General features: G+C 37.1%; 1 protein-coding gene across 5 annotated transcripts in view; it reads left to right on the top strand.

Moving 5' to 3' along the window:
• The first annotated feature begins 212 nt into the window (after nt 1-212).
• Nucleotides 213-26,733, top strand: part of NAP1L1 (nucleosome assembly protein 1 like 1) — a 30,720-nt gene continuing 4,199 nt past the window's right edge. The window contains exons 1-12 of one of the 5 annotated variants that reach the window (XM_032493734.1): nt 213-367; nt 10,039-10,075; nt 14,337-14,422; nt 14,947-15,049; nt 20,995-21,136; nt 21,370-21,450; nt 22,181-22,309; nt 23,273-23,344; nt 24,157-24,296; nt 24,727-24,872; nt 24,982-25,001; nt 26,218-26,340. In XM_032493734.1, coding sequence (XP_032349625.1) covers nt 10,059-10,075; nt 14,337-14,422; nt 14,947-15,049; nt 20,995-21,136; nt 21,370-21,450; nt 22,181-22,309; nt 23,273-23,344; nt 24,157-24,296; nt 24,727-24,872; nt 24,982-25,001; nt 26,218-26,340 — 1,059 coding nt within the window. In that variant the 5' untranslated portion in view covers nt 213-367; nt 10,039-10,058. The remainder of the gene's footprint in view (nt 368-10,038; nt 10,076-14,336; nt 14,423-14,946; nt 15,050-20,994; nt 21,137-21,369; nt 21,451-22,180; nt 22,310-23,272; nt 23,345-24,156; nt 24,297-24,726; nt 24,873-24,981; nt 25,002-26,217; nt 26,341-26,733) is intronic. The other 4 variants (XM_032493736.1, XM_032493737.1, XM_032493735.1 and 1 more) reach the window with 4 other exon arrangements.

Genomic DNA, 26,733 nt, shown 5'->3' on the forward strand with positions numbered 1-26,733 from the left:
CGGGGAGAAAAGAGACGGAGGGAGGCGTAGTAGGGGATGCAGGCGGGAACCCGAGTAACCCAAGCCTTGCGCAGAGGGTTTGGAGGTCGCGGGGGGGGGGGGGGGTGGAGAAGAAGGACGGTTCTGTTGCTGGGCAACCCATCCTGGGCCCGCCTCCCGCTCGTGTTGCCAGGAGACAGCGAGGCCGGGGGGAGGGCGGCGGAGCGGGCCCTACGTGCTGACGCTAATTGTATATGAGCGCGAGCGGCGGGCTCTCGGGTCTTTTTTAGCGCCATCTGCTCGCGGCGCCGCCTCCTGCTCCTCCTGCCGCCGCCCTGAGTCACTGCCTGCGCAGCTCCGGCCGCCTGGCTCCCCGTGCTCGCCACCGGTAATGGATGGGGACCCGAAAGGAACGGGGGGACGTAGAGGCGGCCTGGCGGCCTGCGCGGGGGCTGGGGTGGAGGGACCGGGAGCCGCGAGCGGGGGGCCGCTGGCCGCCCGGGGCCTCCTGGGTCGTCCTATGAGGCCAGAGCCGGAGCCGTCCGCGGAGTCTCGACCCCGCAGCCGGAGAGGGCCCGCGGGGTCAGCCTGCACTTTCTTCGGGAACCGATCGGGAGACGCGCTGGAGTCGGTGCGGCCCTGGAGGGTCGGGGGCCGTGCTGGTCTGCGTCGCGGTTCCCTGAGCCCCACCGGCTTCTCCGCGCGGGCAGGAGCGAGGCCGCGGCGACGCCGGGGCACCCTGACGAGGCAGCAGCCGCGCCGCTAGGGATCGGGAGGCGTCCGGGATGCCGGCCTGGCCCGGGTGCGTGGCCCACCGCCGCCTGGACGCCCCCGCTTACTCAAAAATAATCCCGGGAGGGAGGCGGCTGGGGGATGGAAAGAACCGCGGAGGCTGCGAATTCCGATGGGAGGGAGGGGCTGTGAAGGGGACGAGGCCCCGGGGCGGGGAGGGGGCGGGGAGGCGGCGAGGCTCCGGGGCTGCCCGCCCACTGGAGGCGGCGACCCGGCAGGGAGGGGAAACCCCCGGTGGCTTCCCTCGGCACGTGGCCTCCGCCTGGGCCTGATCGGAGACCCCAGTCTGGTTGTCCTTACTTTACTGAAAGTTTTGGAGATGGTGGGATGTGATAATGATTAGTGAACAGATAAGTCCAGCCCTTGGGTTTCAAATTCTTCCCTGCTTCTTTTTGGTCTTAATCTTTTTACTGGTCCCAGAGGAAGGTGTGACTGATAGGTGATGGATGATGAAGCAGGGCCTCCTCCACTCTAGGGTTTTAAAGAAGTACCACGTGTAAAGCGCTTACGTTAGCTGCTGTTAACAAGAGTCTTGTGTGGCTGAAGTACAAGTTAGAATTTGGATGGGTGTCTCGACCAGGGTTTTTATTTGGGGAGAATTGATCCTAATCAATCTAATCCTGAACAGTTCCAAGGTAGAAGTAAAGGATTTGGCCTGCAGTGTCTTTAATTCTTCTAGGACTTCTGTTGCTTTCCTGCGAATTAGTTCCTTTGTTGGAGTTCCCACTATAAGATGCTTAACTGGCTATTCTGTTTTTAAGGTGACTGGAGTTATGGTGGAGGAGGTATTATGGGGTGGAATGAGTCGTTAATATAAACGTATTGAGCCAAGTTTGTAGCCTGCTGCCTTGTCAGTGTCCCCACTTTGCCCTCAAAAAGGAGGCAGTAAAGGGAGGCGGGGAAGGATGTACTGTATGGGAAGGCTGGGTTTTCAGAGTAGGAGGATGAACTGGGCACATGATGTCCTTAAGGAGCCCCTGTTGTATAATGTGTGATTAGTTAGGTCTGTAAGGATTGCACTTTAAAAGCGCACAACTTACACTGCTTACCTGATCTCAGGAGAGCTGAGCTGGAAAATGAAATCTGTCATTTTTGAAAATAGATGGCATCAAAATACGTTGTCAGATTTAGGCCCTTTATTCTTGTCGGCTTTAATTAATACTACTACTACACTTATTTTACTTAGGAAGTAATACATACTACCTTTGATTGGATAAGGGGAAAACCTTATATTTAAAATAACTTATTTAAAGCTGACTGGAGGTAAGTGAAGTTTACAGTGATCTTCTGGGACTAAAGTCTCATGCTTGTTCGAAGTTGTCTGAGTTCAAATTAATGGCCCAAATCTAAAATGTGGCATTTACTTTTTAAGAAGACTGGTCCTTTCATACCAGTTTGAAATCTTTGTAAATTTTGTCTGTTGCAAAGTACCCATTTTTGACACTGGACCCATTGACAGGGGAAATTATTAAGCTAATACTAAATGTGACACATGGTTCTTGTTCTCTAGATACTAAGAAAAAAAAGAAAGAAAACCCAACACTTGTACCAGAACTAATTTAATCTACAGTGCTATTGCTCATTTTCCTACTCAGCTTGCTCATATTGCGTCCAGATGACTGATACTAAACACCCCCAAATGTATTCAATACAGAGTTCTTTTGTAAGAAAAGGGGCTAAAAAAGATAGAATCTATTTGACTTCAAGCTTATAAAGATGTCAGAATAAAATACTGCTTTATTCACTTTGATCATTTTCTGCTTGATTGTAAATTTGAGATATTAATGAAAGATAGGATTAGAGGGAATGAATCTTGATCAATTTAGAAAACTAATAATCAGTCTACTCATATCCTCAAGTCTAGTCAAACTTGCAATTACTTGTGTTCTTAGTTGATTCTTTGAGTAAATATTTTAGCTCGTATTTGGACACGTGTCTTATTTGATGAGCCAACTAGGCAGATTAGTTGTCTTGATATAAAATGTTGAGTTGTGATGAGTGCTCCGAAGAAAAAGAATGTGGGGGAAGTGGGAGATAGAGTAATCGTTCATAACATTCTTTATATGGAAGAATTTGTTAAAATGGAAATATTAAATCCCTTTTCATCCTAATTTCGTCTAAATAAGTTCTGTCCTTGTTGGGCAGAGTAGGGATTTGAGGGCAAGCACTGTTGCTTTCACTCATCCTTGTAAGCTGCTGAGTACTCTGACCACCAGATCCCATTACCCGGCTTGCTGTGCAAAGTGGCCTTAGTACTTCTGGTTACCAGCTCTGCCTTTACTGCTACATAGTTTGATATATTTTTCCTTGTTCAGAAGTTCTGTACGTTTTGATTTTTATGGAGAAAGGATGCTATACTTTTAGAGTTTATTAATCACTTTGAATTATTTTCTAAGGTAAAGGATACAGAAGAGCATGACAGGAGTAAAGTAACAGTCAGCACTTATTGTATGATTATTCAGGCAATGCTTTAAGTCATTCTACCTGTATTAACTCATTTAATGCTCCTAGAGGTAGATAGTAAGTATCAATATTTTAAATGAGGAAACTGGTACAGAGCAGTTAAAGAATTTGTCCAAGGTTACATAACTGAGCAATGATGACTTATAATAAGGATTTTATATGGTTTAAAGGGAGTTCCCTTGGCTTAAACTGGTACACTGTATATATCAGCGTGGAATTTAAAAGCACTCTTGTTTGGATTCCACTGTGCTTCAAGGAAAAGCTCTGGTACTTAGAGTCATGAAGTCGTCTTCCAACACGTGTCTGACACGGGAATCACTTGCTTTTGTTTGTTAACGCTGGGTGGGTTTTCACCAAATAGCAGTTCAGCTCAGGTGGGTTTTTCTGCTGTTGGATCAGATAATGCTTTAGATAATGAGATCCCTGGGACAGAAGATAGTGTCCTCACATAGGAGTTTGTTTGGCTTGAGACTAATACAAAAGTCAGTTTTAAGTTGACTTGATATCCCTGAGGTTAAAAAGGGAGCAGAAAGAATGAGGTGTTCTGAGCCGTCGGACCACTGAACTTGTTAATGTCCAAAATACAGATTTGTTTAAAATGCATTTGGAATGAGATATGAGCTTTGAGGTAAAGGGAAATCTTATCCTTGAGATATTACTGGTTCCCTTGAACTCTTTTGCTTTAAAACATTGGTAGTTTTTAATGATTGGCTGTTATACCATTTTCTGTAAAGGGATGTAATTATAGGTGACTGTATAATCTTATAGCTGTAGGCTGATCGGGAAGGCACCTTGGCTTTTGGAATAGTGAACTGGGTGGGCATGGGTTTTGGAAGTCCTAGTTTTTTCACTTGTGTGTTGCTGAGCAAATTACTTAGTATTTCACCTGCAAGTATGAGGAACAGCTATAATCTTACAGAATAGGCTCCATAAATGTTAGCTTTCTTTCCTTCTCATTGAAGTAAGGAGAACTTATTCAGAATCAAGTTCACTGGAATGGTAGGTTATTTGATAGTACCTGTCTGGACATTGAGTTATTATAAGACCACAAAATAATCAGATGACCGCCTGATTGAATCACTTGTTAATCTTTTGATTATGCTTCGTGTTCAAGTTTTTAGGTTAAGATTAGCCTTCAGTCATGTTATTATGAAGCGTGTCTTTCCATTGAGATCTTCTGTAACATATTTGGTAGTGAGTTATTACAAACTTATTTCTAGGAATGCTTTCCCTTAAAGTCTGGTTTTGCCAACATTAGTATAGTGACAGCATCTTTCTTTGGTTAAGCATTGTGTTTTACTTTGGAACTCTTTATATCCTAAGTGTGTTTCTTCAAAATGGGATGTAGTCTTTAATCTGACCATTTTAGAAGGGAACCTAGTTGATTATGGGTAGTGTAATTACAGCGATTAGGTTTAAAGCTGATTGTATATTGTTTGATTTTTCTTCTGCTTTGGAAGTTACATGTTCTGTTTCTGAAATTTTGGGGATCACGTTAGAAATTATAACATTCTTACTTAAGAACATTAGAATAATCTATTTTCTCCCCTGTATCCTCACCACTGTCTTAATGTATGGTAGTTTAAATTTAACACATTTTGCAATGATGATATTATTTCTTTTAAAGTATTTATTTAGATGTATGCAGATATGTATGCCCCTCATGTCTTGTATCTTTAGACCTTCTGTTTGGGATCACTTACCTTCTGCCTGAAGAATATACTTACAGAATTTATTAATGAGAGTGCTGGAGATATTTTTGCCTGAAAGTACTTGTTTCACCTTCATTCTTAAGGGCTGTTTTGGTTGATTATTATATTCTAAGGTCCTTAGTTATTTTCAGCACATTGAGCACACAACACATTCTGTTGTCTTCTGGTGTTTGTTGAAGAGAAAACAGCTATCAATCTTTGGGGACTTTTGAGATTAATCTGTCTTTTCTCGATGTGCTTTTGAGGTGACCTCTGTCTTTGTTGTCTTGCCTTTTCCCTGACACATCTAACTGTGGGTTTTTTGTTTGTCCTGATTGGGGTTTGTAGGGCTGCCTTCCATTACTTCTGGAAAATTCACAGCTATTCTTCATATATTCTCCCCATTCTCTGTGATACTCCTAGAACTTGTATTAAGTCTGTGTTAGACTTTATTGCATCCTAAAGTGTCTTTTCAGTATTTTTCATCCTTTAGTTTCTGCCATAGTTTGGAAAATTTCTTCTAGGCTTGCTTCCAGCTCACCTAATTCTCTCTCCAGCTGTGTTTGGTTTACTGTTAAACCTGCCCATTTAGCTTGATTTCTGTTATTTTTATTTCTAGAAATTCTGTTTAGTTCTTTGCCAGATTTGGTCTATCATCTTTAATAAATGATTGTTCCTGTAGATACTGCTCCAGACACTGTTTTCAAACTTAATAAGCTTGGTTTTTTTTTCCACGTTTATATTTTGTTTATGGTCTTTCTAATGATATTTAAGTCTTTGGTAGGACTGGCTTGTGTTGTATTCGTTTCTGTTGCCCCTGTTATTCTTGAAAATTACTTTATGAATTATTGAAGGTCTGAGGTGAAGATGCCTTTCATTTACATTTGGGTATGCAGGTGCCTAGAGACCACTTGAAGCTCATAGCTTAGGGTTTTGGAGGGCAACACTGATGAGGTGAATTTCGGCATCTATCCAGGAGAACTCGTTTATTATCTCTGAGGATATTCGCACTTTGAGGTTCCTGCTTAATTAGGGAAGGTTGCCAAAGGATTCCCTACCTTGGATAGATAGGTCCAGGACTTTTGGTTTCACCCCACAGTAGTTCAAATTGGGCAGTTGCCTTCACAGCAAAAATAACTTCCTTCTACTTATTCTTTTGTTTCCTGTTTTGCCTTCAGTTTGGGTTACTTCTTTGGGTTATTTCTTACTATCTTATTAGCATTTTCCATGTTTTTAAGATTTTAACAAATGTTTTCAACTTTTCATCAGTAGAGTTGGTCTGCATAATCTAGCTTGTCGCTAGCAGGAATGGAAATTCTTCAGATCTCTTAAAAAGCAATTTAATGTCTGATGATTTTATTTCACATTGATTTTACCTAATGTTGACTGCAGTAAAAAAAATTAAAAATTAATATAGTGTTTAACCTAAAGTTATGTTTCTCAGTGTGATCTGATTGTCTGAGACCACTTGCCTCAGAAACTAGGTTTCTTGTTTAGACTGCAGATTTTTGGGACCACTCCCTCAGACCTGTGGGTTTTGAATCTGAGTATGGGAATCACTCTTTTTTTTTTAATAAACTTATTCATAATTTTAGATTTAGTTCGAGGTTCCCACATGTCCCTTACCCAGTTTCTTCTAATGTTAACATCTTACATTTCCATTTATTTACATTTATTGGTCAGTCTGTACATTTGTCAAGACCAAAAGACTGGTTTTAGCCATCATCCTGGCTAATTATTTTGTAGAAATGTTATCGGGAAAAGGAAAATAAGAATTACCCCAGTTCTTAGTCACCTGAAAAAAAAGAATTTTTAACAAGAGACAGAAAGCATGATACAAGCAAGATTTTTATTAGTAAAGTAAAACAGTAGTAAAAGATAGTACACTCCCAAGAATTGGGAGCAGGCCAATCCAAGAGAGGGAAAATGGCGCTGCTCCTTTGTTTTTCCGTCTTATATCCTGGCTTAGGGTTATTTTTGTGATTGATTAACGGCTCAGGTTCATTGAGTGATCAAGCTGATTGACAGCTCAGGTACCTTGTGCTCAGGTTGACTGACAGCTCAGGTTCCTTATGCTCTGGCATGCCCATCTTTTGGGCAGGTTTTTACCCATGAAACACAGAAACCTACAGGATGGGGCTCAAACTGTAGTGTTAATTGCATTATAATTGCATTGGGTCATGTTACACCAGGTCCTTCTCTTATATGCAGCTGCAGCGTTTTGATTTTAGCTGGCTTCTTTTGCTGGCCCTCATTTAGAGAAAGTAAAGATTTCTGGAGTCCCTTATCCTGAATGCAGACATACTGTTATTTTCTGGGTTATCCCTTTCGCCTTCCTCTCCCCCTGCCCAATGCTCATTTCTGTCTTAACTGCCTAACAGAAACACTGACCCCATGTTAGAGATAATTCAAAATGGACAGAGTGAAACAATTGCTTATGTTTATGGTGCATGCTAAGATCGGACAAATATCTTTTACATGAATTTACTTCTTAAAAAGAAATCCAATGAGGAAACAATTTTTCCCTACTTTTTGTAAATAGTAAGATCAGAAGTTGTTTGCCTGAGCAGGATTACTACAAAGCCACTGTCAACTTAAATGATCTGACTACAAAATTAGTCCTACTTTTCTTTAAAAAACATAAGTATATACACCAAGAAATCTAATTTAGCCAGAGTGGGCAGATTGGAGAAGGCATCTCTGAAGAAATAAATGCCATCCTGTTCTATCTTGACTCCTCTTTAATAAAGAATTAAAAGAATTTCATTATAAGAGTGTGAATTTTTAAGTGTAATGCCACAGAGTGGACATTGAGGGTAGCAGTGTAGCCATTCTTTTGTGAACATGTTAAAATGTCATAAAAATTTTGAATTCAAAAGTTTTGGGTGTTTTTTGCTTCATATTTTTGATAATTGCTGAGATTTACTAGACACTATATGTTCAACCCAGCAAATTCTAAAATATTAAATAAGTATCTGAATGGGAAAACCAAATAATGCAGAATGGTACACAAGTTGTCAGTTACTTTAGTCTTCCTCTAATAGGTAATTGCTGTTAGGTTTCTGGTGAATCTTTCCAGAAATGTTTTATTCATGAGGAAATCTGTACATGCATGAGTACGCATATTCATGTATGTGCTGGTTGGACTTTGCCATACATCCTTTCTTTACCCCTGCTCTTTCCGTGTCAACTCAGTTCTGCTTTATTTTTTTATTGCAAAACATTCCAGTGTGTGCACCTTAAACACTAATACTGTTTACTTTTCGTAAGTAATTGTAGCCGCCATACATATGTGTATATAAACTTTGTATACTGCACTGAAGAATACAGTGCAGTGATTGACAGACACATATATAACCCATGTAATCATGAATCTTGTGGCCTGGTCGATTGGGAGACAGACCGTGGTTAAATAATCACACTAATTTATAATGGAAGACATGAGATCTTATGATGGGAAAAAATGAGTTTTATAGGAGTGTGTACAACCAAGAAATCTTAGGAAGTACAAGTTGGAGAAGGCATCTCTGAAGAAGTAAATGCCAACTTACTCTGCCTTGAAGAAGTAAAGCTTTGAGCTGAGAGCCAAAGTATGTGCAGGACTTCTTAACTGGGGGTTTAGAGGAACCTGTTGGGTGAACATGAAGTGTGCACAGGCCCTTAAATCCTGTAAGTGGATAACCAAGGCTGGAATGGACATATTTAAGGCTTTTCATATTTTGTGTCCAAATTGCTCTCCTGAACGATAATAGTTTATAGGAACACTAGCTGTATTTAAGAATGCATATTCACCATAATTTCCCCTGCATTCAAAGAAAAATTAGAATTCCACTTGTGTTTCTTTGACTCAGTATTTTTCATAATTTTGAATTATTTCTTTGTAGTTTTTTTTTGCTAAATGTCTTGTTAATGCTGGCTAATTACCCAGCACTACTAGAGAAATCTGTCAGTGCTATTAGAAATTATTTATAGCAAATAGAAAATATTTAAAAATAGTGTAGGATAGTAAGGAAGAAATATTTCCTTTATAATTGTCTAAAGGGTGGAAGTTGGATCAGTAATAATATTCCAAATATTAGCACTTCACTGCTAAAATCAGTAACTCTTAGCTGTTTAGATAAAAAGCATATTAAGCATGTTGGTATGAGGAATCACATCTTGTAGCATTTTGTGAGTTAAAGATGAAGGTTTTAATTTTTAAAAGATTAAAGACTTGATTTTAATGTGGGATTCTAAGCTTGATTTTTTTTTCTTCAAAATCTGCATTACTTATGGCATTCAGCCTTTTTTTTTTTTTTTTTTTTTGGATGAATGTAACATGTTTTATCTTGAGTTTGGGTTTTCTAAAAGCAGTATTCTCTAAATTAATACTACTCTTATAGTGAGAAAGAACTTCAGATATGCTCTGATCAGTCCTAACAGTATTTCTGTCTGATAACCAAGAACATTATGGACAATGTGTCACCATATCCAGCATAGGCTGGGGGCATCGTGGTATTCAGTGGTATGACGTGGGGTGTGTTTGAAGAGACAGGGAGGGTTTACTTGACATAAGTTGGGACCCAGAGCTCTGTAACTGTCATTAAATAGTTTAAAGGGATGACATTTGATAACAAGAATTATTAAACTTTATTCACGGAGAAGGAGGCATAGAGTACTGAGGTGGTAAATTTTGGCTTTTTAACATGAATGATAAAAATTAATACTGTTAAAAATCAAGTGGCTTTGCTCTGTGAGGTCCTTAGCAGGTCAAAAATTTAAGCCAAAAATGACCATTCATGATTGTTAAAGGAATTTGAATAAAGACCCATTTTATTGTTCCTTTTCTGTGATTCTAGCATACATCAGATTCTTCTAACCAACTGTGCTATTGGCCATGTGAACGCAGAGTAGCAGCTTGTTTTAAACAGTATCCTCTGAAAAATTACTTCAGTGATTTGTGTCCCATGGTTTTTCTCAACACTGATGCTTTTTTAATGGGAGTATACATTTTTTCTCGGGATAGTTTTCAACGTGGTGTATTGATTTAAAGGGTTTTTGGCGTCAAATGTTTTTATTGATTTTAAATGAGTCATGCTTTTTTTTTTTTAAACATTGATGTTTCTCTCCATAGGTACTTGGTCTTCATACAACATGGCAGACATTGACAAGTAAGTGGCAGATAGTTGGTTCTTTTTTCAGGGATTTGGCATCATTATGAACAGTGTAATGTAGTTAGCAGCAGTACTGACTATGTATTATGAAAATGTATGGTGATGACTAATGCTTAGTACCTACTGTTTTCAAAATTGGGTACAGTGTATCCAAGACAGAATATAGTATACAGAATTACCATCATAAATATAGTAAACCATTTGTCAGTATTTATTCTTAGGAAAGTGCTGAGCACAATAATGAGTCATAAATATTTGGAGAATTCATTTTCTACCATTTCCCAAAGATTTTACTACTTGCATTGTAATGTATCATAAATACAAGATAAAAATATTGTAAGATGTATGTGTGGAGTTTAAAGAATAACGGGACAATTGTGTTCAAGTTTTTGAAAATGGAACATTACTGTTAGGAGCCCTATGTGTCTCTCAATTTCATCCTTCACCTTTCCTCTCCAGAGGTATCAATATTATCTTGATCTTTGTCTAATTCCTTTGTTTTTCTTTGGAGTTTTACCACCTACAAATTCTTAATCAGTGTTTACTTTTGAAAATCTGAATGGCAGTCACACACTTAGCTGTGTAAAGAGAAACACAGTGTTACCAATATTAGTTGAGGGGTCCAAGGTAGGAAAACAAAAAGCAAAAGAGACTGGGTCATGGTCTGGCTTCAGCTTTCCTTAGTCTTTACAAGGTCTTATTTTGGAGAAGCCATTGGGCAAGGTCATGCATCCTGGAAACATAGGTTTATTGAAATTGGCATCTTGCAGGGTTCTGGTGTGGATGGATGTCTTGTAGAAGTGTGGTCAAGGAGAATGGGTTGAGCTATACTATTTGCTGCTTGTCTTTTCACAGGAGTGCCAACTCAGAGAAGGAGATTAAAAAAAAAAACATTTCAGGAGGGAGCGGTTATGACGTGACTAGCCACAGCTGTTGTAGGCAGCAGAGCATGGAGGTGGGAGGGCTGGAAACCTTATCACTTATCATGAGGGCAACACATTGAAATACTGGTAAGATTTCTAGCCAGTTCTCCATGTACCCTGTCTTCAGCGTGAAAAGAAGAGTGGCAGCAGGCATTTTAGTGATAATGACTCTCAAAGTGATTGTCTTCTGAATCATGCCGCTCCAGTGCGGATTACTTAACCTTGGTTACACAGTTGTCATTTTAGATTTATTTTATCTTCCTAGGGTTTCCTTTTGTTTCTGCCTTTGGGTTTGCTGTTGGCTATATTGCATGTGTCCTGTTTTTGGTTCTTTGGTTTAGTACCTGCTTGGAAGAGTACAAAGGAAGTAAATTATTTTGAGATGGCATGTCTGGAGATGACTATTTTACCCTTGTGCTTGATAGTTTGGGTGTGGAATTATAATTTGGGAATCATTTTTTCTTCGGAATTTTGAAGGCGTTGCTCCGTTGTCACCTTGCTTCTAGTGTTGCTGTGTTGAAGTTCAAAGTCATTGTAATTCTTGATCATTTATACGTGGCACTTTTTAAAAAGCAGGCATATATATCTATTTCTGAAAGCTCCTCCGGCTTCAGAGTTCAGAAATGTTTACACTGTCAGGTCTGTGTTTTATTTCTTCTGTTAGGCATTCAGTGGTAGACCCTTTCAATATGGCAGTGTGGGAGCCCTCAATTCTGGGGAATATTCTTGACTTATTTTGTTGACTGTCTTGTTCCCATTTTCTCTTTCTGGAGTTCCTTTTATATGTTAGACTGGTTCTTCTAATTACCTTTTGTCCTAGTTTCCATCTTTGTCTCTTTGCTCTTCTTTCTTGGTGAAGTAGAAACTTTATCTTTCAACTCTTATATTGAGTTTCTAAATTTCTGTTATTTTAGTTTTCAGGTGTTCCTTTGCTCTCTGTTCCTGTTTTTATAGCATCTTGTTCTTACTTTATTGTTTGTAATATCTTTTCTCTGGATGTTCTTTCCCCTGTGTAGTCTGGTCTTAAAATTTTCTTTCTTCTCTTCTGGTCTCAATGGCTTTCCTCAAATAGGAGAAGGTAATACTTGGTTGTCTGCTCATTAAAATTGGGGTGGGGAAAAGGGGTAGTTGAAGGATTTTTTTTTAAGTTAATTGGAGAATTAGAGTTTTAGGGGAAGGGGGGGCTTGTCAGTTTAGGATTTTAATGTGGACTCAGCAGGGTGGGCATTTGTTGTGAGAACCCCCAGTGTCAGAATGCCATTTTTTTCTGAGCTGGTCAGATGCCCCAGTAAAGAGTGTTTGGGTAAAGATCTAGCTTCCAGTGTTCTGGGAACCGAGTGAGGAGAAAGCAGCTAGGGAGGGGGCTCTGCATTCAGCGTTCTAGTCGAGATATTGTCCTGGGTCTGTGAGCCTCTAGTCTGAGCTCTCAGCTCACTTTCCAGAGAAGTAGCTGTGACATTTCTGCTAGAGCGAGGGAGGAACTAAGGATTTAACTCTTACAGTTTTTGCTTAGTCCTCCCTGTTTTACTCACGCTCACCCCCAAGCCTTAGCTCTAGAAGGATTCTGTGTTTAGGCCGGTTCTCAGCTCTACCGCTGCTGACTTAGATTTCATTTCTCAGTGAAGTTGCTGCTCTTGTCTCCTTGTCCTTCAGTGTTCATTTAAAAACTCTTTTATCATAATTTTAGTGGGACTTTTGGAAGGATTAAGATCAGATAAGTACATGCAGTCTGCCATTGAACCTTCATTTTGTCTTAAATTCTGAAAAAAAAAGAATAAATTGGTTGTGAGAGCTTGATCGCCCTCCCACCCCCCCATTATTTACCGTTGGATGCCTGTGAGCTCTGGGAAGGTGGGAGGAAGAGGAAGATCCTTGTTCTTTAAAGCGGAAGTCAGCAAACTTTCTCTGTAAAGGACCTGATCGTAAATATTTTAGGCATTTTGGGCCTTGTGGTCTCATCATTGCGGCTGTCTTACAGTAAAACTTTATTTATAAAAATAGGAGTGATTGGATTTGGCCACATGACAGTTTGTAGACTCCTGTTTTAAAGCTTTAAGATTTAGATGTTCAGTAAATAATTAAATGAAATGACACTGGAGGAAGAGCTGTTCCATGTTATCTTCAGTTAGTGACCCTTAACTCTAAATATACCTAACTTTATACTAAGTGAAAGATACTTTTTTCTAACAAAATAGTCTGTTTCTGTTGGGAAAGCTTTTTTTATCTTGGTTGACAGAAACAAATTTTTCTAGCAGAATACGGTACTTCTGTATGTGTCCCCATATGAAAATTAGAGAGTGTTTGTTCCTGTATGAAAGTTAATTTTTCAAATGCTGTTTCTAGACATGAAAGTAACTAATTCTCTAAACCAAGTATTAAAATGTAAAATTACATGAGGAATTGTACAATGATGACTTCGATATCCTAATTCTCCATTTTAATGCTGATTTTAATCTCATGTTCCAAAACTAGATTTTTAAGATGAAGTAGGAAGAATGTTTTTACTTTTTACCTTCTCTTTTAATGGTGCCATCCTCCTGGCTTAACTCTTAAGCATGAAGTAGACTCAAGTCTTTTACTGTTCTTCCCCATCTCCTCTATGAAGTAAAGAAAAAGGAAAATCCAAAGATAGTAAGTACAGGCAGATGTGGTTGTTCCACAGCCATCAGGGATCCAGAATCCTTCTGTTTTTCTAGACTGTTTTTCTAGACTCCTTTATTCTTAGTTGGTGACTTTAATTCTGTAGGATGCCTCATGGTCCAGCATGGCTGCTGAAGCTCTAGCCATCATATCCCTGTTCCAGGGAGGGAGCAACATCAAAAAGGCTTCCAGCTGTTTACCATCCTATTTAGGAGGATATATATATATATATATATTCTACACTATATATTTTCTTAATCTCACTGCCAAAATATGATTATATAGCCACTCTAGCTAAAAGGTAGGCTGAGACTCATAGACTTCTTAGCTTGGTATTATAGCCATCTCATATAAAATCAGAATGCTTTTACTAGGAAGAGTGAAATCAGTAGATAGTGGGTAGAGAGCACATACTTCCTGACATTACATTCTCTGAACCAAAACCTATCAAATCACATTCTTAAAGCCTGAAGTATACACTTTATATTTGACTATATGTTTTTAAATGAAATTTTAAGTACTTCCAATTTGTACTTGTTTGTACATATGAAGTTAGAAAACTGAATTACCTTTTGGATTTCCTATTTTATACTTCTGAAAGAGACATATTAACCTAGAAAATGAATTGAAATTTTCTATAATTTTTTTTAATAATTGGTACATTTGAACCTTGGTGTGATACTATGATATTGTAGCAAAGAACAGTCTGAACTTGATCAAGATTTGGATGATGTTGAAGAAGTAGAAGAGGAAGAAACTGGTGAAGAAACAAAAATCAAAGGTATTATTTTAAATTATTTTAGGAGCCAGTGACTGCTGGCGCGTGTCTTCTAAAGGGTAGTAATAAATACCATTCTTTCTCGATTCTTGTCCACTTTACTGACTGGCCCATACCACACAGTAACAGTTTTATGTGTGAATGTACGTTTGGGTTTGGGGAGAGTAAGGGAGGGAAGGAGGGGAAGAGGGAGATGGAGACAGAATGGTAGTAAGTGAGGACAGTGATCACAGATGCCCATCAGAAGTGGGTAAAACACAGATAGAAGGGAGAGAAAGGATACTGTTAATAGCAGTTGTAGTAGTGGCCTTGAGAAATGGTGTGCATTAGACGTAACTAGGAGTCTGAACTTCTCCTATATGTTGGGTTTTCCTAGAGTGAATTTTCTTTAGCTTGCTACTCGTCTCTGCTCAGACTAGTGATTTATGGGCTAATCAGGAAAACTTCATGATTGGATTGTCCTATTAAAATAGCATAATACATTTTCATAAAATCCTTCTTTCGATGCCCTCCCCTTTTTTTTAAAGCGCGTCAACTGACTGTTCAGATGATGCAAAATCCTCAGATTCTTGCAGCTCTTCAAGAAAGACTTGATGGTCTGGTAGAAACACCAACAGGATACATTGAAAGGTACAAGTTCTTTTTCATGGTCTTTATCTTTCTATAATCAACATTGCAGGTGTATCTTTTTAAGGGCATCTAGGACTTACGTATGTCGCAGTGGGAAGCTGATGTTTTTTTAGTACCGAGTATAGGATTATTGGGAGTTTAAAATTTTGCTAAGTACCAATTCAGAGCTGGTCTTTTAAAATTTATTTTGGTTCATCTCTATAGGAATTATACTGATCTTAACCATTTCTGAGATTTGTTAGAAATGCACAGAATTAGAAGAAATACAGATTGCTTATTTATTTCATTGGTGATTTAAATCATTAATAATAGCCCAAATATCTTCTTATGCTTATAATTTTTTACACAGCTCTATGATTTTAGGATCCATCCACATTGCTATCTATGTATATCTCTAGTCAGTAGTTTCTAGCTTCTAAGTGTTGCCTAGTTCTCTGTGATGTGTGTCCACCATGCTTTCTTCTATGCTTTTTCTTTGATGGACCTCTAGATTGCCTCCAAACTCCATCAACACAAATTCCATTGTAATGGTAATCCTTGTTCATGTCCTCTTAAGGAACTGTGTGAGAATTTCTTTAGGATATGTACTTACCAAGGGGATTGATAATTATAAGGCTTGCAAGCCTCAAGTACTTCCAGCTTGCTTTCTGCAATGAGTGTATCTAATATGTGAAAATTGCTTTATCCTGGTGTCTTGCCAACTATTGGCATCATTCAGCTTTATAGTTTTGTTTTTACCAGTCTGAGAGGTGCAGGCTCATTTTGTTTTATTTGTATATATTTTCTGATTTCTAATGAGTTCTGAGCGTCTTTTCATAATAATTGTGACTGAGCCTTTTAGGTCACTCATTTGTACCCTTTTTTCTCCCATTCACGTTTTGAGTTTACTGTCTTTTTCTTGTTTTGTAGGAGTTCTTATATATCCTAAGTTTTCAGTTTTAGACTTCGTAAATATCTACTGTGTCATTCCTATTTTGTCAGTAGTGTCCTCCATTAAATAGAAATCCTTAATTTTTATGTTTGTTAAGTTTTTTGACCTTTGGCTTGTTCTTTTGAAGATAAGTCTTTCCTGTTTCTTCTGCATTTCCCGTTGACTAGTTTCACCTTTTACCTTTCACCTTTAGTTCTTTAATCCCTCTAGAGATCACTTTTATATTTAGTATTAAATAGGCATCCAGTTCCTTTTTTTTTTTTTTTTTTTTTTGCCTTTTCGGTGAGCTAGCTTTTATAACGCTTCACTAAACAGTTCACTCTTCCCCTATTTATTTGTGTTACCACCTTTATTACATATCAAATTCTAATTATTAGCGCCTTTGTCTTTGAGCAACACTCTTCAGTGATCTTTTTGGCTGGTTTTTTGTCATTGTCCCACTTAAAAGTCCCTATGGCTTTATAGGATGTCTTATTATCTGGCAGGGTGAGTTGCTTTCCTCTGCCACTCCTCGGCCACCATGGAAACATGTTTTTAAGGTTGACCTTACAGTCTCTAGTCCTTTATCCCATGTATGGTTGAGCATACGTATATCAGGGTTCGCTCAAAAAACAAGCAAACAGAAAAATAACTAAAATTTGATAGGAATTCCACCATCTTTTTGATAGTAAATTATCGCATCCATATCCTTGTATTTGTTCAGATCATATTCTGTGTCTTTCATACAAACTTTTCTTGTTTAATTCCTGTATGCTGTGTGTTGCTGCTATGAATAATACCTACTTTTTTAGTGTTTTCTGGTTGGCTGTTCTTGGTAAAGGAGTGCTATTGATTATTTTTTTTTTAAGTTGCTACATTTATTGTATAATAATTTATTCTCTTTTTTTCTCCTTAGCCCAAAGGGTCTTAACTGCAAATAAATAATGGCAGTTTTAGCTCTGATCTTCCACATTACACCACACCACGTTCATTTTTCTTCCTTTGTAACATTGATCGGGACTTTCAGTACCATGTTAAACATTAGCATTAAAAATGGGCATCTTTGTCTTATTTCTAATGTTAATTAAGAATAGATATATAATCTCTTCATTAATTTGGTGTCATTTATGACTTTATGACCTTTTTTCCTTCAAATGGTCTTTTGACTTTTGCTTTGAATCTGTTAAGTATATATTAAGTATATATTTTTAGAAATATGAGTTGGCTGGTTAATATTTTATTTAGGTTCCTTATTCATCAGTGAAAAGAGTTTTGTGTGTGTATATATGTGCATGTATATGTATATATATGTATGTACAATAAAAAAATCTTTCAGGGGATGGTAATTCTGTCCCCTGGTTTCAGAGTCAAGATTTCAACTGCCTAGAAGTGAACAGGATTGCTTGTATTTTTTTCCCTGTTTTTTGAAACAACTTGTATACGATAAGAGTTCCTTGAGTAGTTGGTAGAACTCTTCTGAAAATTGACTTAGGCCTTTGGGATTTGGAAACTTGAGGTCCTGGGGAATTTTTCCTCTTTTTTTTTTTTCCTCTTTTTTTCTTTTTGAACATACTAACCTCTTCAAGTTCTCTTGTGCCAATTTTGGAGTTTTATATTCTTCTAAAAATGTATGAATTTTAGGTTTCAAATAGATTATTACATAATTCATGACATTTGAAAAACTGATTATTCCCTTTAATATTCTGTATTCTCTATTTTGCATCTTCATTAATTTTGCCAGTTTTCTCAATCTTAATGTTCTCTAGGACAGCCTTTGATTTTTCCATTTGCATATTTATTTGTTATATCAATTCTCTTTTTCGGGGCTTTAATGTTATTTCCTTCTTATTTGGGTTTACTCTTCCAGTTTCTTTAATTGACTGCTTAGTTCATTTAATTAAAAAATTAATCAGTCTCTTTAAAGGCTGTATGTTCTGTGAATGTTAAGTGTGAAGATCTACATGCTGAAATCAATAACTCAGGCATATTAATGGTATTGTTCAGGTTGTCTTTATTTCTGCCTATTGATTCACTGCTTGATCTAACAGTTTCTGGGAAGGATGTGTACTTTCTCTTCCTGTAATTCTGTCAGTTGTGCGTTATATCATAAATTATTTTGTCTGATTCTAAGATACCTGTTTTAGCTTTCTTTTGGTTTTTATTTATCTGGCATGTCTTTTTCCATCCTTGTAATCTTACTTTCATGTAATTGTTTCTTAGTAATTTCAAACTCTTTACATTTCTTAGAAGTGTTATTGGTTTTGGACTTAATTACTATCCTCTTTCCTTTCTTTTTAATTTATGATACTTTCTTTTATTCTCCTTTTCTGCTTTTTCATTGAATAGATCAAATTGTCTTCTGTTGGTTTCAAAGTTAATGCATTCTATTTTTTGTTATTACGGTAAAGTGACTCATGACCTAATACCTAACTTTAATTACCCCTATTGATCTCTAAATTTACCCATAATGTACTTCTAGGCCTGTTTTTCCATCAAGGCAACAAATAAAATTTACCAAGATATTTTTGACTCACCCATACCTTATATATCATCTACAGGATATTTTTTTACTTCCTCAAAAGTTATTTTTAATGAATGTAATATCTGTGACATACTTATTAAGGCCTCATATACCTCGTACCATTTTTATTTTACCATCATATCTGAAACAGTTTGGCTATAAAATTTTAAGTTCTAAGTTCTTAAACATCTTAAAATTTCACTTCATTTTTTGTATCCAGTGTTCTCTTTGAAACCTGATGTCAGTCTGATTTCTTTTCCTTTGTAGGTTATTTGCTTTTTTCATTGAATACCTTTAGAATTTTCTTTTGTCTTTGATAGTCACGAATCTCATTGGCATGTCTAGTGATTTGAGTAAGGATGTTCATACTGCTTTAGCTCTGAGAAATTTATTATTCTCATTTTTTCAGATACTCACTTCCCTTCTCTACTTTTCAGCTGCTGTTACATTTGTCATTCATGTCTCCATATGATAGCTTTTCTGTCTTTCCTGCTGCCTTTCTAAAGAACTTTTCAACCTCGTGGATTTTTTTTCTTCCTTTGAACCTATCTTGTTTATTTATTTGTTGGTTATTTTAGTTATTGTATTTTTCATATTTAATATTCCCACCTTGTTTTGGATTTCTTGGTCTTGTTTCATGGTTAGTATCTATCTTCCTTTATCTCTTGAAGTATGTTTATATGCCTGTTTAAATTCTCAGTATGTCTGTAATGCTTTGGAAAATAAATTATTTCTTTCTTTCATTGTACTCCTCAAGGGTCTAGTTGGCCTTATAGCTCAGACACACTGGCTGAGATCAGTTACTCCAGTAATGAGTGTTGAGGGAGGAGTCAGACTTTGGTTTGTGACAAGCGCATGCAGTTTAAAGAGAAGGGGGGGGTGGGGCATGATCATAATAAGGAGAATCCAGTCACCTCAGACCCCAAGCTGGTTGACAGGTCCAGGCTGTTTTGGGAGGAGGTAGTCTCCTCTGGTTATAATCCATTGTTCCTAGGTGGAGAGGGTAGAAGAGTGCTCCTGGGCCCTGAACCAGTGTAGCTTTCATCAACTCTGCGTGTTATCCTAGGAGCACTGGCACTGGGCTCTGCGGAAGGTGAAGGGGGCAGGCAGTAAATGTGGAACGCAAGCATGGAATTAAAAGACTTGCAAAAAAGCTTTCTTCCAACTTGTCCTCACTGGTACTCACTCTGGTGCCCCCCACCCCTCCCCCTAGCTTTCTTTCCAAGTTGTAGCTCACCCTGTCTGTACTAGTTGAAGACAGCTTCCACTCAGAATTCGCTCGTGGGCTGTGTGTGTGTGTGTGTGTGTGTGTGTGTGTGTGAAATAGTTGTTTCCTTCCTAGTTCTAAAGTTCTAGGGTCGATTCTTTGAGTTGTGAAGCTGGAGGGAGTCTAGCCAACCATGCTCTTTCACCACCTTGACAGAACATTTAAGATTTTTACTTTTAATTGTAAGAAATAAAAGGTTGATAGTTTAGTTATTAGTTTTACTTCTTATTACCTTAACTAAAGTAGTGGTCAAGTAAGAGAATTATTTGATTGACAACAATCTGTCTAGCCTGGATTTTGGATCAAATCCCCTGAACTTAGGAACTTTTGGGTTTGAACATTTTGGGGGATGGTAGAAGCCTTCATAAGTTTAATCATTTTTCAAGGGGTTCACAGATCAGATGTATATAACATTTTAAAAGTCTGTGCCCCACAGTGAATTGTATATAAATTAATCTCAGTAAAATTGTTATTTAAAAAATCCATCTCCCCTCTTCATAAACTGTTACATACTTATTTAACTTCAGATTCCAAATTAAATACGGAGATCTAAGTAGAAAATAATGGTATAGGATACCGTTCTTTTCCACAAAATACATAATGCTCCCCTCCTTTCTCCTCATAGTATTGATATAGGTGAGATGTGCAGTTGACCCTTTTGAACAACGCAGGGGTTAATCTGCGTACAACTTCCGGTCCCTTATAGCCCTCAATCTGCGATTCCTTCACAACTGTGGATTCGACCAACCACAGACCGTGGAGTACTGTGGTATTTACTGTTGAAAAATATCTGCATATGAGTGGACTGAGGCAGTTCAAACCCATGTTATTCAAGGGTCAACTGTACATATTAAATAATTCAGGTTATCATTCTTATTCTTAGAAATAGGATGGTCAGTCTGCCTTTTTAACTTTGTAAGACAGACTCATTTTACAGCTGAGATGCCAGCACTGACAAGTCCACCTCTGCCTGAACTTGATTACAGTGAAAGATTTTGGGTTGACGATAGGATTTACATTTTCTTGTCAACTTACTGTACCTGGTTAAATTTCTGCTTCTGAAACGTTTTATGGTCAAGAGGTTCATGTATTTATATCTTGAATTGAAATTACTTTGAATGTACCTTTTGTTTCAAGTAGGAAACCTGTCATTCAGTAATTTTTATGCTTTGATTTCAATAAGATGAAAGAAGTGTGACTTGGGTTTTACTGTGATGCTATGTAACGAGTGCTCTCTGACCTTTCAGCTTGCCTAGGGTAGTTAAAAGACGGGTGAATGCTCTCAAAAACCTTCAAGTTAAATGTGCACAGATAGAAGCCAAATTTTATGAGGAAGTTCATGATCTTGAAAGAAAGTATGCTGTTCTCTATCAGCCTCTATTTGATAAGGTAATGCTTTCTACTACTTTGTTTTATCTAAAATTGAAGTTTCTTTGGAAATTCAAACTTTCTTTAAACCTCTCTATTTTAAAATTGTTGTTAAAGGTATTTGGGAGAATTACCAATAATAGCAATTCACGTTGTGGTATGCATTAATTAAATCTGTAAGCATTCTTTAAAAACAGCTAGTTTTTAGTTTGGATGCCAGTGTTTTTAATGCCAGATTTTTTTAATCATTCTAGCGATTTGAGATTATTAATGCAATTTATGAACCTACGGAAGAAGAATGTGAATGGAAACCAGATGAGGAAGATGAGATTTCGGTTGGTACTAACTTTAATTTACTGTTTTTAATAATTCGGAAACATTTTCTTTATTGTAAGATGGATAGGTACAGATAAGCCACTGTTCATCTTGGCACCATCTGTACCCAAATTCACTTTTTCCTCACATTTTTATAGTATTTAACATTTACAGATTCATATAGACTTTTCCTTTGAACTTCACGATGACATACAAAGGATTTTTCCCATTTTTCAAGTGGAGATGGAGGCTTCTAAGTAACTTGCCCACAACTGATAGATGGCAGAGCTATGACACAAACCCAGTGCTCTGTTACATGACCCTGTTTCTCTGGCATTGACGTTTTTGTGTTGGTTGATGAAGAGACTATATTTTGATTAAGAACACTAAGGGGGGAGGCAATGGACAAGGTTTGCATTTCTTTTGCTTTTCTTGTTTACTATGCTTAAAATTCTTTTCCCCTCCCCGCCTCATGAAGGTAAAAAAGTTTTTCCCTATAGCTCATGGTCCTAGTGGCTTTATTTTTGGAGGGACATAGTGATAACAGTATTTATAGGTGTAAGGTTTGGTATGGGTAACAGCGGTGTTTACACAATTAGACTAGAACTTCTTTGGCTAATAGTTAAAATTAGTCGGTGAGGGTTTGCTGATTTCTAAACTCTGCCACTGCATGTAAGTTAAGGGGATATAAAAAGGTTTATCAGGATGTCTAATCTAGGTATTGAGTAATGAATGCTGTCTTTTATCAAGGAGGAGCTGAAAGAAAAGGCCAAGATTGAAGATGAGAAAAAAGATGAAGAAAAAGAAGACCCCAAGGGAATTCCTGAATTTTGGTTGACTGTTTTTAAGAATGTTGACTTGCTCAGTGATATGGTTCAGGTAACTTTATTCATAAAAACACCAGTTTACCTCCCAGGGTAAACCTTTGAAATTTAAATGGCTGTGATGACTACTAGTCTTTTTATTGTTGACCTTTATAAAGTAATTGCTTTCTTTCAAAACAGCTGTTATCTACAGAAGGAAAATCATAGCTTTGATTAATCAATTATAATTCATTTTCAAAACTTAGATAATGAAATCGTCCCTTTGATAGTTGCTCATTGTTGTCTGATGCTTTCTGATAGGCCTGTGCCGTCTGTTTTTCTATGTGGAGGTGGAGGTAAGGTGGGAGAGACTCAGGAGTTTCCGTTTTCTTATCCCAGCGACCTTTTCAATCTGAAATAACTATTCCAAGGGATGCTTGCATTTTAAAAGAATACTTTAAAAATCTTTAACTATTTTAGCAACTGTCTCTTTTTCTGGGAAACCAGTGCAGATGTCACATCTGGGAAAGTTTGCCCCTCCTAATCAGAAGCATTTCTGGAGCCACTGTCATCTGCATTGTAGTACTAGCCTTGTATTGTTGTGATTGTTGGAAATTAACGTCAAGAAAAAAGATTATCTCAGAACAATGACTGCTTACTGCATTTCTACTTTAGCAAAGTAGGAAAGGAACAAGAAGCACCTGGAAAAGGCAGCAGTTAGGATCAGGAAACATTTTTAAAGCACACTTGCCCTATTTATACTTGGTTTTGAACTTTCCGCCCATTCAGTATGTATAGTGATGTGGTTCTCTGTTTAGTCACCTTTTTTCAGCCAGTGGCAATAGAAAGAGGTAGAACTAAGTAAACTAGCTTCTGTGTAAGCCATAACGTGGAGAGTACATCTGTCTCCTGGTTCATAATTGTGCATAAAACTTAACTATAAAATGTCTCAGTCGGCTAAGTGCTTATTGTCCAGTAGCAAAACAGTACTCCTAAAATGCCATTTAAAGACTCATTTTAATATGTTTTTAATTTGAAGGAACATGATGAACCTATTCTGAAGCACTTGAAAGATATTAAAGTGAAGTTCTCAGACGCTGGCCAGCCTATGGTAAAGGAATTTTTGAAATATTTTCAATTTTGTAGGATTAAATGTTTGCAGGTAGATGAATGTAACTTTCTAAAAAGAGATGACATTGAAGGGTTGGACATGGGAGTGAGAAGAAATTAAAGCTGATACTTGGTACTCTTAATTGTTGGTAGGAAATAAATGTTTGGATGTTGATAATTGTGTTGCAGTATTTATTCCTTTTCCTCCCTCTGAACATAAACTACTTTTGAAATATAGTCAGTCCTTGATCCTGAATTAAAAGTAATAGAAAAGGAATATGAATAAGAAACTACTTATTCTGTATTAAAAGGCATGTGGCTGAGAATTACCCAAAACAGAGTATGTGAGAGGGCCACTTCCCTATTATGAAAGATCAGCCAATAGCTTCTTCCCCAAACCATCAGTATTATGTAGAGCATGGGCAGAGGTACCACAGGCTACTGATTCTTGCATTACATGTGATAAGGTTGGGCTTTTCTCTGTCAAGCTCAGGTTCTCGTCTAAGGTTTAAAGTCCTCTTTGTGGGTGGAGGAAGGGGGACTTAGTCATTTTATTCAGCTGTACCTAACCCATTTCTTAAGCATACTACTAAATAGTAGTTGTAGGCTGAACTAAATTTTATTCAGTTTATTTTGTGCATCATTTTGCTTTTAATATTATTTGGGATTTATCTGACCCTTTCCTGAAGTAAGAAAACATTATCACTTAAAAGTTTATGTTTATAAAAATCACAGATTAAGCTTATTTACTAAAGCATTGCCATGTATCATGTAGAAATGTAATTAGTTTTTATACTTTTTTTTTTTTTAAAGAGTTTTGTCTTAGAATTTCACTTTGAACCCAATGAATATTTCACAAATGAAGTGTTGACAAAGACATACAGAATGAGGTCAGAACCAGATGATTCTGATCCCTTTTCTTTTGATGGACCAGAAATTATGGGCTGTACAGGGTGAGTTTTAACTTTACTACTTTAACAGAATGTTATATCTGGTTTTTCCTTACGATTTGTGGTGCTTGGTATTCCTTAGTGTGCTTGTTACATACATACATAATTTTTCTCCAGACATTTCAGTAAAACATTTCCTGAGAAGGGATTATCCCTTTTCCTAGAATTCTCCGTAGACTATTACAGATATTTCTCTGAAGGAGTGCACATTTAAATTTATTGTGAGTTTATGGTAATTATAAATAAATTTATTGAAAAAATTTGTTTAGAAATAAAAATTTTCTCTTTGTACAGCTACAGGAAGCATTTAAACCAGTTTTGCCCTCTAAAATTTTAAATTAAATAAGACATTTAATTAGAAAAGTCTCAATTCTCCTAGCAATTGAAAGTAATGTGTTATGATAGATGATTTTTTTTCCCTTTGTTTTGGAAGGTGCCAGATAGATTGGAAAAAAGGGAAGAACGTTACTTTGAAAACCATTAAGAAGAAGCAGAAACACAAGGGACGTGGGACAGTTCGTACTGTGACCAAAACAGTCTCTAATGACTCTTTCTTTAATTTTTTTGCCCCCCCTGAAGGTAAATAGTATATTACTTTCGATATATATATATATATATTTTATTTTTCAGTTATTATAGACTTTGCTTAACTTTGTACTCACTTGAATTTCTCTTTTCAATTTTGCAGTTCCTGAGAGTGGAGATCTGGTAAGCTAAATTGTTACTTGTTGATTTGTTGATATGAAATTAAAGGGCTGTTCCTTAAATGTAGGCAGCGGGATTGTTGGTACTAGCATTGTGTTCTGAGGCTTGCAAAGCACGGAGGGAGACCTTTACTCATCTGAAAAATTATTCCATTTAAAATACACATAGTGCTTCTGCTGAGGAATGCTGAAAGGCTGAGATTTTCTTGAGTTGCAGATACTTCTGTGAGGGATTCAAGTTTTTAAGACTATAATTCTCTTCCTTACTGAAACTAGAATGTATTAAGTCATTACTAAACTCTAACCACATTTCGGTTAAAACTCTTTCTGTATTTATATTGCAGTGGAAATGTGGTTTTATGTATGTGGTCTTACAGCCGGAAACTATGAGATGTGCCTGGCATACAGCCTGAAATGAGGAGCAGCCTTAAAGAACTCTATACCGGCAGGGTCAGCTAGATATGCTCTGAATTTGGTTTAAGTCTGTTACCAAATAGTGATGGTAACAAAACAATCTTGAGTAGTTATGGATAGAATATCTCTGCCTGTGATTAGAATTCTTTCCTTCAAAATCTGCCCCTTCTTTGTGTTTTATTGTTGCTATGAGTGGATTATGTTGATGAATCAAAAATAAATATCCATAAATTCACAGAATATTTACTCATTGTTTAGTATCATAGAACTTAAATGGGATCATTTTAATTTTGAATAATGTCAGCAGCATTTCTGTGCTGTACTTTGCATTAAGTAGAAATCCTAGTTGACTTAATCTTTATCAAGTAGGATTTTGTCTCATTTGGCATCACACGGCTGCTTGGACATTGTCTTCTAGGAAGTTTGAAGTGATCCTCTGTGGTCTTTTATTCTACTTGGTATTTTCAGTAATTAATATTTTAAAAGAAAAACTGCAGTCGTATAACAAAATTGCTTTTGTACTTTTTTTTTAAAAAAGGAACTAAGCAATAACCAGTTCTAATTTTTTATTTTGCAAATTTCTCTGAGTATGTACACTAGCCTACTAACATTTTTTTTTATTAAAAACCTATGAACGTGGAGCCTGTGTAGACGACTACTTGATCACGTCTATGTAGGCTAATTATAAAATGTTGGAAAGTTTAAAGTGAAGTGGGAAGTTTCTTCCTAAATGATTTCAACCTAGCAGTCCCACATACGCCGAGTTAAGAAACAGTGTTACTAAATTGTTTGCATTTCTTTAACAGGATGATGATGCTGAAGCTATTCTTGCTGCAGACTTTGAAATCGGTCACTTTTTACGTGAGCGCATAATTCCAAGATCAGTGTTGTACTTCACTGGAGAAGCCATCGAAGATGATGATGATGATGTGAGTCAATCTGAATCCTGCAGTGACATCATTTGGTGAGGGTGTGAGAGGCAGGATTGGTGAGAGGTTTAATGAATAGATGTAATTTTTTTAAAAGCAAGACGGACTAATTCAAAATTAGCTTTTCCAGGATCCTTGGGTCCATTTATTGTAGTTGTTACTTTCCTGTGATTAGGAAGACTGCTCTGAAATAGGAAAACTTAACTATGTTGGGTTAGTGTTGTAGATCTATTACATATCTTTGACCAAACAAAACATAACCTAGGACGTTCTTTAAGGGGCTGATAAAAGTCTTTATTAGGAATAGTGGAATTTTTATCCATGGTAATATTAAGTAACTATTAAGGTAAAATTAGGCTGTTTTGGACATCTTTATTGCTAAATGATAATCAT

This window comes from Camelus ferus, chromosome 12 (genome assembly GCF_009834535.1).
Source record: "Camelus ferus isolate YT-003-E chromosome 12, BCGSAC_Cfer_1.0, whole genome shotgun sequence".
NCBI lineage: Eukaryota > Metazoa > Chordata > Mammalia > Artiodactyla > Camelidae > Camelus > Camelus ferus.